This window comes from Tupaia chinensis, unplaced genomic scaffold (assembly GCF_000334495.1).
Source record: "Tupaia chinensis unplaced genomic scaffold, TupChi_1.0 Scaffold000382_1, whole genome shotgun sequence".
Taxonomy (NCBI): Eukaryota; Metazoa; Chordata; class Mammalia; order Scandentia; family Tupaiidae; genus Tupaia; species Tupaia belangeri.
This window is the reverse complement of record NW_006159884.1, coordinates 3,045,258-3,056,113: the sequence shown is the minus strand read 5'-3', so window position 1 is coordinate 3,056,113 and position 10,856 is coordinate 3,045,258. Positions and strand designations below refer to the sequence as shown.

Below are 10,856 nucleotides of genomic sequence, written 5' to 3'. Positions count from 1 at the left end.
AGGAATGCCTTTGAAATAATAAAAAGCCAAATCCACAGTAAGAGCTAGTGGATTTTTAATGATCAAAGTGACATTTGTCTAGATTCTGTGCTAAACAGCAAATATAGACTTGGGGTAAAGTACTCTTTTGGAGATGTTAGTGACATTGCAGATGAGTAAGTGAAATCTGGAAAACCTTTCCTCTATTGGCAAGTATGTGACTGTTTGCTGTCAGTAATACTCATGACACCAGGGAATGTCTAAATCAAGTTTCCCTAGTACATCAAAAGCACAGGCAAAGAATACTTATTCCAACCGTGAATGGCATAAAGTTGTAAATTCTTTAACTAAAATGCAGCTCATGAGACCAGCAGATGGAGTAATGGTTACATGGTTGGACTCTCAAGTAGTTGACAGCAGTTCAAGTCCCAGACCTGGTGGCTTAAAACTCATGTTGGGTACGTATGTGAGAGTGCTCAAAATCTCGAGAGGAGAATAGAGGGGAAGGGATTGCAGCATGGACATCCCCCCAGGGGGTGATTTTTTGCTTTCTGTCTCTCTCTCTGTTTCTCTGGTGAGTAAATGTGTCCTATAGCAAAAATATGCCCCCCCCAAAAAAAAATGCAGCTCATAAGAGTCATCCACTTGGACAAAACTCCTACTTCAAGAGTTTATGTTTTCTAAAGAGGGCTTTCCACACAGACCATCAAGAAATCTCAAGTAATATGGTGACTGGTTTCTGAATCTATATGTATTTCTGAACCTGCATTGATTTCTAATTTTCTTTCAAAGCTGTAGACTATTTCCTGAATTTTCCTACAATGTATATATTTAGTGGTTATTTCTTAGCTTAATGATAATTCTTTTTTTTAATTAAAAGTTTTTTTTTCTCACGTATCAGTGATCTCTACTTTGTAGAATTACTTTTGTACTATCACAAAAAGCTAAACACTAAAAGCATCTAAATTGAAAGATTGCTTTTTGTGATGACTAGAAAAATTAATAAAAATGTCATTTTTATTATTTAAATATTTATCTCATTATTTTACTAGACTTGTATCTTCTGACCCTAAAGTGAAAATTCAAATATCTATAGGTCCTGTATTAAAATTAATATAAGAAGATGATGCTAAGAAAATGCAAGCAAAATGCTTCATTATCAGTTCTTTCTTCTTTGGTAATCCAATAAAAATGTATCCAACATTCAGTTTCCAAAATTAATAGTACTTGTCAGGTTTAAAGTATAGTTCCTCATATTTCTGAACATTGTCATAAGTCATTTGAGACAGATTTATGAAATGACAGACTTTCTGAGAATAAAGTACAATGTGTCAAGAAGCTATTCTTTAGTTCCAGTCCAATGGGAATTTAAGAAATCATTTCAAAGAAGAATAAAAAAAATGGGAATAAGTTTTGAAATGTCTTGTGGTGACAGATACATCTCAATACTCTGTGTAAGTCACATGTTTAAATCAATGTACTTTTTTATTTGTTCAAAGGTTTTTAATATATTAGAAATTATTAACAGATTGGCCTATTTTCTGAGAACTTATGAAGAATAAATCAAGCAGTCATGATATACTGGCATAAGCTTTCTATTTATAAAGATGTATAATTTAAATGTCATTTTTTCTGTCTTAAAAAGTCATAATTTTTTTTTTCTTTTTTTGGAGAGGTTTTTGCTACAGGGCATGTGCACTCACCAGAAAGACAGAGAGAGAGACAGAAAGACAGAAAGCGAGAAATCACTCCCTCAGGGGGAATGCCCAAGCCGCAATCCCTTCTCCTCCATTCTCCTCTTGGGATCTTGGGAACGCATACACACATGCCTGGCATGAGTTTAAGCCACCGGGTCTGGGACTCAAACTGCGGTCGACTTCATGGGAGTCCAGCGACATAACCATTACACTAACTGCTGGTCCCCAAAGTCATAATCTTATCATTACAATTGCTGCCAATTTTAAACCAACCTGTGTTTTTGGATATTCTTTTCAATGACAAATGTTCTCACATAATTATCTACCTTTTAAAATATTTACCATAAAAATCATACTGTTTAATACCTTATAATATCTTAAAATAACTAAAATTGTTAAGTTTTTATTGCTTAGTCATCAAAAATTATGAAAAACTAATTTTTATACATTTTACAATTTGTTTTTTAAATAAATATTCTGTAATTGCATCACATATAGTGTATATATAGATCTTTCCATGCAGTGCTTTTCTATTTGTTGCATAAATGAGTCAATCTCTGGACTTTAAATCTCGTTGAGGAAGAAATTCTGACAGAGTGATCATGGAGCCTACTATAAACATCTGTTTTTTTCTGGATCACCTCATTCTTTTCCATTCTCTTCTTAATTTTAGATGCCACTCCATAGATGTGTAAAGTTATCAATAATAGAATTTGTTACAAATAGAAGATAAAACTTAAGAATTATAACATCTTCCTTAGCATACAAACAATATTAGTCATAAAAACCACAATTGATTTAATAGTTATGCTTCAAGAAAAATAAAGCTGCAGTTCTGTTTAAGTTACTTGTAAACCAAAACTATATTGCAAAAATATTAAAATGTAAAATAATATGTTTCTCAGAAATGAGGAATATGATAGCCAATATGGACACCCAAAACGTTTTTCACATATATGATCCATCTTAAACTTGATACATTCCTACAATAGTTTGGATAAGTCAGTGTTATTCTCTCCATTTTATATAAGAGATGACTAATGATTAGGGATGTTAAGTTATTAATCAAAAGGGACTATTGCTCAGAAAAGATCAGAAATTCGGATTGGGAAACCAAAGTTTCATTTATTCTATTTGCTAACCACGTAAGGAAATACTGTATAATAATGAAGTTTAAACCAAAATTAATGTTTCAACCAAGAGAGCAAAAATGTCATGAGTTTGGATCAATATCCATGAAATGTCAACAATGGTCAGCCAGTATATTAAGAAAGCATTTGAAGCTAGAAGGACAATTATAAAGCGGTTAGAGTTGAATATATTGTTAGAGTATCTCTTGGTATATTAAAAAAATAGTGTTCTGAATTCATTCATTCACTCATCTGTCTATTCATTTACTTAGAATTACCTAGATTTCTTTACACTTTCTCACTGGACAAAAATAAACATTTAAGGAGAAGCAGAAAGATTATTAATCAATAAATATAAAAAAATTTTATCCTCCGAATGTTTACAAATAATCACCACTTAAAATTTCTGCAACTGCAAGCTGCTAACTTATTCAAGTTTGCAAAGCCAAGAGAAGGATAAGCTATATTAAAATCACTAACATTAACTTTTCATGCCAAAAATCACAGCTTTTTCTTCTCTTGCCCATTTAGGGTAAGGATCTACCTACAGTAACCTGAAGCATTCAATTTAATTCTGTTTAAATAGGTAGACACATAGTAAGTATGCAGAGGTTAATACTACTCCTACAAAGCTGGGACTCTGAGTTACTTATAAAGAGAAGTACAGAGGGTCAACAGGTGGTGTGGAGGTTAAGGTGACTGGATTCTATGTGGCTAACTGTGCTGTTTGAGTCAGGAACCCTGAGACTTGAAAAACACACCAGCACATATGCATGTGTGCCCAAAAATCCTTGGAGGAGAATGGAGGAGAAGGGATTGTGGCATGGTCATTGACCCTGGTGGGAGGAGAGGTGACTCAGCATTTTCTCTCTCTCTTTCTCTCTTTCTCTCTCTCTCTCTCTTTCTTTCTCCCTCAAGCTACTGCACGTGCCCTATAGCAAATTTTTTTTTAAAAAGAGCATAAAGTAAGAGTTTCTTAATTTAGTTCATCTTTTATCTTAACTAACATCAAACATAACTAATAATTATTTTATGTTTATAAAAAAGTGTATTTTTCTCCTTACAAAAAGGTAGTAGCTTATAACACTAATCATTAATATATTCTTTTACATGAAAATCGTTACTCATTGCTGTGTAGCAACAGTCACTAAAAGTGTTTTTTTTTTTTTTTTCATTTTTAAAAGGAAGGTTTATGTGACCAGTTTCACTTAGTGCAATACACCTAAAAGGAAATCACAATACAATGAAAGATTTAAGTCAAGGCCTCAGAATTTGACATGAACACCAAGACCAAAATCCTAAAGTATTGGTATTACATCTCAAAATTTCCCCATTAACTTAAAAAAAAAAAAAAGCTTAAACTTAGGTGCCTTACAGTTTATTAAATGAAACTAGAATTTGTTAAAGCGAGGAAAAAATCAGAAACAATGATTGTTTGGGAGCAGACAATCAATCCCTCGAGTAATAGTTTAACATGGGTGAATAAATATCTTTTATTCTTTCCAATCCTACTACACATGAGCTATGAAGCATTATACAAAGCCATGCGAAATGGGTAGAAGATGGCTACTTACCAACAGGGCGAGCTGTAGACATTACAATGGTGTGGTGAGAACATAAAGAAGAAATTAAAAAAAAAAAAAAAGAAAAAATTATCAGAATGCATGATGTGTAATGTTACATTTAAATATGGACAATAGAGTGACTTCTAGTCTCACAACTCAAGAGTGAGCAGCATGTCTGCGTTTGATAATCCTAGAAGTTACAAATATAATTCTAAGAAAATAGTTATTTTGAATCTCCAGCCTGACTCTATGCAGTCTCTGAGATAATTTAGCTAACATCTTATCATCATCACTTACTCGAGTTTCTATTTCAAAAATCTTGAGTTAAATAGCCTATGTTGCCCTAAGTTAAGAACCTGATGAATATAACTATTCAAGTCACAGACTAGCAAATGTCATGTCAATAAAAGAGGGCCTCACTGTCTGATTTAAATAGCAATTGGATTTTAAGCATGGTTAGTCAGAACTATTACAAGGACTACAGAAAAGCCCGGGATGCTGCTTTTCAGTCAGTAATAAGTTAAGATCACATCACTTTTCATCGTGGACAGAGTAGATGAAAATATAACAAATAGATTGGAACATCCTTGGAGATTTCAACTCAGCAGCTCCCTAACTACTGTTAAGGTTTTTTTCATCTTTTGGCAGAGGGTAGGAAATAATGACTGACAAGTTGATTTTTGCTCACACTGAGAAGGGCTTTCAAACGGCTACTTTCACAAATTATTGCTGTTTTTTTATTATACCATAACTTTCGATCACTAAAATCAGTAGTAATAAGCTGCTTTTATTATTAACATACACAAGTTTTAAGAGACACACATGGGCTTAATAGTAATTTTTTCGTAAAGAAAAATACTAAATCAGGTTAGATAACAGAACATCTTTAAATCACTTTATATCAAAGCAGTGGAAAAATATAAAATGTTTGATTGTTGGAAAAGTCATGATGCATTTTTGTACAGATAATCAGAAAAAATACATCATGAATTTTCCTATGACCCAATCAATATGTGTTCTCATTATTCAAATAAAGAAATACATTTAACAGTACCTAAAGTTTTATGAAAACTTACATTAAAAATTAAAATTCTTCTAACAATGTTTCACCAACATCTCAATAGATACAGATGTGGTGAATATACAATGTGATTCGAGAACATACAGATAGTTAGTTTTGTGTCGATGATGGTTCTTTGGGCACAGAGCAATAGATACAGCCATTGAAAGCATATTATATGCATTAAATCACTGAATGGATACTTCATAGCACTAGCCTTATGAAAGCTCTAAAAATAATACTATGGTTGCATCTACATGAGAATCATATTCTTATAATATTATTCATATTGAAGAGGGAAAAGAGTAAGACAGTAGTAAGAAGAATAAGGCAATCATAGTCTTAGTATGAAAATTCTGACTTAGTGACTAACACTTCTATCCTATAGTATATGGAAGATTTGCTACAACAAGAAAAAAAGAGAAGTAGGTTGCCTACTGAATAAGTTCTTTGTTTTTGTTGGGGAGGAAGGGTAGAAAATGAGATGCAAAAATACCAACCAAAAACAAGACAGAAGACAATTAGGTTGTCGGGAAAAGTCATGATGTATTTTTCTATAGTTTTCTATGTAAAGATGCATCCTGACTTCCCGATGAACTAATAAAAATCATAAAGTCATGCCTCGTACTAAACGATGAGATTTTTCTTAAAATTTTGTCAATGTTCAGTAGGGGAAAAGTTTGTCTTTCATCTTCAAATTTGTGCTTTTAGCTGCTACCTCAAGTTGCATCTCAAACACCTTTCTTTAAAAAACAAAAAGATATTTGGAGTCTGTGATATTAAAGAGAGAAACAGAAGAGACTATGGTGACTAATTATGATTTTAAATAAATAAATTTCTCTTTTACTTTGGTATAGAATAGTTCCAGAAAAATAAGGACTTCATTGCTCTAGGAGCAAGTTGGGTTTTCCATTGAGATCTTCATCTACGCAAAGCCAATTAAACAATTGAACAAAGGGGCAAAATTGTGTTCACCAATATGTTCAAGTTATTTCTGAGCCATTTTAGAAAGTTCTACTAGATAATGAATTCTTTGAATAGAATGTAAATGGTAAGGACTTGTGGTAGAAACTAGCACTGTTTCTTTCTACTTCTATAGTTGCCAACTCAGCAAAGTGAGCTCTTAATTTTAAGCTTCATTTTACAGTTTAACCATAGTTCTGAAATAGAAAACAACTGAGTAGATCTCTGCTTCAGATTTTGACTATAAAACTCCCTTACCTTTTTCCCAATTGGCTAAAATGAACATTATTAAAAAAATTTATCAGAAACATAACAGTAATTTTTTTTATTGGTTTTGTTATATAGCAACATTATATTCTGGGGGAATAAAAGGAGAAAGAAAGAAAAACCAGCAGGTGATTGTTTTCAAAATCAGCAAATTAAACTAAACTGTGTCCCTGCATTAAATGGATGAAATGACATGGCCTCTTGGGTCAGTTGACCTCTTCAAATAAAACAAATCAGAGAAAGGCTGAACATTTCATTTATGTGCATAAAAAAATGAGTACAGGAAAAAACACTCGAAGATAATAACATTTTTCCTTGTTAATCTCTTAGCTTGAGAAATTTCAACTGCTTTTTCTAATGTTAAAAATGTTTTAAATATTATTTTATTCCACAATATATCATACTATTAAGATTTTTAAAACCTGTTTTTGAGGTTTTAGTCTTAAGTAATAAATACATAGCACAAAGAATAAACACTCCACTCCACCTACAGGATCCAGCTTAGGGGAGAGACTGTTTAAGGTTTGCTGATTAGAAGGAAAAAAAAAATTCTATTATAAACAAACAATGGTCTCTATTAGTTTTGTAACCTAGTTTCAAATATCCACGCATGAGGAGGATGCCTTGTTAAATGAAATGGTAAACTTAAAACTTTCAAACGAATTATGAAAACAATTAGCTGGGAAAAATCTTAAAGCAAACAGACCACTTCAAATTTTATTCACCCAAGCATTCAAGTATAAAAGAAACCCGCTGCTTCTACAAATAAACAACTCCTCATATTTTCTCACCATTTGCTTGGGCAGCAAATATTTTTTGAAAGAACATTTCTTGGTTGCTATTTATTTATTTATTTTTCATTCACTTAAGGAAAAAAAAATAAGCACAAACTTCGGAACACTCTGGTCAAGTGACTTGTTTTTGCAAAGGGCTGCCTAGTTAAAACAAACAGAAAATTACCTACAGAGTGGAGTTTGCTGTCTATTGGCTTGTAAGGGTTATCATATTATAAACATACATAATCACTAGTACATTCTATTCATGTATGATCACAGTTTTTTGTTGCCTGTTAATGAAGAGTGAAATGTTTTTAAGAAAATAGTTTGTCAATTTTTTTTTTTTGAGAGGTTTTTGCTATAGGGGATGTGTGCTCACCAGAAAGACAGAGAGTGACAGAGAGACAGAAAGCAAGAAATCACCCCCTGGGGGGGATGGCCATGCCATAATCCCTTCTCCTCCATTCTCCTCTTGGGATCTTGGGTATGCATGCACATGTGCCTGACGTGAGTTTAAGCCACTGAGTCTGGGACTCGAACCGCAGTCGGCTACATGGGAGTCCAGTGACATGGCCATTACGCCAACTGCTGGTCCCAATAGTTTGTCAATTTTGTCTAAGCTTGTTTTGTATTCAAGTTCGCACTAAAATGTCTAGAGGTGAAAACTATGACTTAGGTGGAATAGAAATGGAATAATTAAGAAATATATTAAGTGCCAATATTTTTCCAGGTATCCAGAGAGTTGTTTCCTAATAGTTAAATGGACACAAATGGATTTTTTATCATTTGAAACCCAATTTGTAGACCTGACAAAAAATCATTTTTTTCTCATCCAACAGATGACCAACCTCAGAACTTCTGACACATTTCTTACAACCCTAAACTCCTCTGAACCCTTCTCCTATTCTTAAGGAGATAATTCTTCTGGGATCTAAACTGCACACAGAAATAGGCATGACTAAGTAGGCAGAGATGTAACTGAGACTTGGATGGAAACACACAGCTGGCCTCCTTATCACAAAAGATGAGAGGAGGAGGTAGTCAGTAGAGGAAGAAAGGGTGAAACACTGGGTAAGGGATGAGCTTGCCTCTCTCTGCTCCAAGCCCTGTGGGTGTAAACAGTGTCTTGAGTGATGTCTCTTCGGTACGAGTAAGTGTCGCAGCCTTCGTGGTACTAGTTGGTAGCTTAGATTATGTAATTTACCTCATGTGATCAACATGTTCCACCAGGGAGACAGTTAATTCATTCTAGTGCACTGTAGAGTTAAGCAATGCTTTTTTTCATTTATAAGCAATTCCAGTGAGTCCATAAATGCACATTATTCCATGACTGAGAAAGTGCATGACACCCAGAAAGAGAAAGTTATTACAAGAGCGGCACTGACTATTTCAATTATTTAAGGCCAATGAACTTCACAAATCACTCTCTAAATCAGATTATCTCAATGCCAGAGTTCTTCTCCAGTATTAATTTTTCATCTTTGGAAGCATTGTTGGCTTTTTTTGGATTTCTTTTTTCAGTGCTGAAGTGGAAAAGACTTTCAAGGTAGTCCTGGACTAGTATAGTGACAAATTAGTGGACAGAAAATATGAGTATGCCTTTGAAACTGACTCCATCTAAGAGATGTAAATAGTACAAAGCAAAGGAAGCGTACAAGAGTTGTATAGATATTTTATGTTTTAAAAATGTATTCTTAAACATATACATTTCTTAAACTTTAAACATAAATTTCTCAGACTTTACTGAACACTAGCTTCTATGGTTTAAACATAAATTAATGCTTTTAAATGATCATCACTAGGTACCCCAAATTTGAAGTAATTTCATTTCAATGAATAGGAGAAAGGACAAAAAAATCTATATATTTTGGAATAAATTATCATTGCAATCTACTACTAGTGAGTTCATTTTCCATTTTAGCCAAGTGCATTCAGCATCTTAAATCTCTTACCTCGGACTGTGAGGGTAGCTGAGGCTTCCACTTTTCCAACTCGATTCTCAGCAATACACATGTAGGTGCCTTCATCTGTACTCATGGCCTTTTTAATTCTTAGTGTGTAATCATCTTTGATGTCATACCTGTGCAGGATATGAAGTGGTTTTACCAAGTAGCACTGACTGGTAAATTTAACAACAAATATTGGTCTTTGTTTTTCTCTTACCATACAAAGCACACACCAACACACATACATTTATCTATCAAGTACAATTACTTAGGTTGAAGGTATTGTTGATGAGATCATTAATTTCACATCTGATCTCTTGCTGCCTGATTTTCATTCACCTTTATTCTACATGTGTACACAGCGTTTGCCACTTCAACACTAGCAAAGACATTATTATCACTTTGACCTTTCTTTGGTAGCTGTTCATTAGTAAAGAAAATAGCATACCTTTAAGCTTCTTAGTGAGTTATATTCTAATTTTTTAAAGTTTACTTATTTTATTCATGAATGATAACACATGCACATGCCTGAAAGAGTGAAAGAAAGAGAAAAAGAGAGAGAAAGAGAATAAATTACTCTGGACAAGGTCTTATCATGCTGTGATCCCCTTTCCCAGGCTCTACAATTCATTAGGATCTTAGCATGTGCACACACATGTACCCAGCATGTTTTCCTGCCAACCTGGGGGCATCTATCTGAACCTGAAGTCAGGCATCTGGCTTCCAGCACTGTACTTCATTTTCCCATGAATTATGCCACTGGTCTGGGCCATTATCTATTATTCTGTAACTCACATTGTACACAGTAATTTTATTTTTTCAGCATCTTAAATATAAGAGAGCTAAAATCTATTAAAAGAAAATCTAGGCTAGTTCATGGCTTTGTGTTTATGGGGGCCAGTTCCCACATGGCTGACTACCCAGTTAAAGTCCTGGGCCCTACCTTGAAAACACAGTTGGGCACCCAAAACCCATACAGAATGGAGAAATGGAGGAGGGATTGCTGTGCGGCCATGCCCCCTGGGGACTGCTTTCTCCATCTCCATCTATCTCTGGTGAGTACAATGTCTGTGTGCCCTCTGGCAAATTGATGGGAAAAAAAGGAATGACAGAAAATCTTTCTGTTATTTGTTGGCAAGTTGAAAAAAGTAGATATAATAGCAAGAATTAAAAGAGGATAATAATTTTTGTGAATTAGCAATATTTACTCTTGAAATATTATTTACAGGAACCAGCAGTTGGCATAATGGCTATGTTGCTGGATTCCCATATAGTCAACCATGGTTCGAGTCCCGGAACCAGTGGTTTAAATTTACACAGGGCGCATGTGCGTGCTTGCCCAAGATCCCTAGAGGAGAATGGAGAAGAAGCGATTGTGGAGTGGCCATCCCCCCTGGGGGGTGATTTCTCACTTTCTGTCTCTCTGTCTTTCTGGTGAGTGCATGTGCGCTATAGTAAAAATCTCTCCAAAAA

The 10,856-nt window shown here is 34.0% G+C and overlaps 1 protein-coding gene across 5 annotated transcripts in view; it reads right to left on the bottom strand.

The window, feature by feature from the left end:
- ROBO2 (roundabout guidance receptor 2) overlaps positions 1-10,856 on the bottom strand; it is a 700,057-nt gene that overhangs the window by 141,448 nt on the left and 547,753 nt on the right. For 3 of the 5 annotated variants that reach the window (XM_027773851.1, XM_014589802.2, XM_014589804.2), the window contains exons 1-2: positions 9,390-9,513; positions 4,381-4,392 (exon numbers count right to left, since the gene is read on the bottom strand). The exons of 1 other annotated variant lie outside the window; for it this stretch is intronic. In XM_027773851.1, the coding sequence (XP_027629652.1) occupies positions 4,381-4,392; positions 9,390-9,474 (97 nt within the window). In that variant the 5' untranslated portion in view covers positions 9,475-9,513. Of the gene's footprint in view, positions 1-4,380; positions 4,393-9,389; positions 9,514-10,856 lie in introns of those variants that run through there. One more of the 5 variants, XM_027773852.1, reaches the window with a different exon arrangement.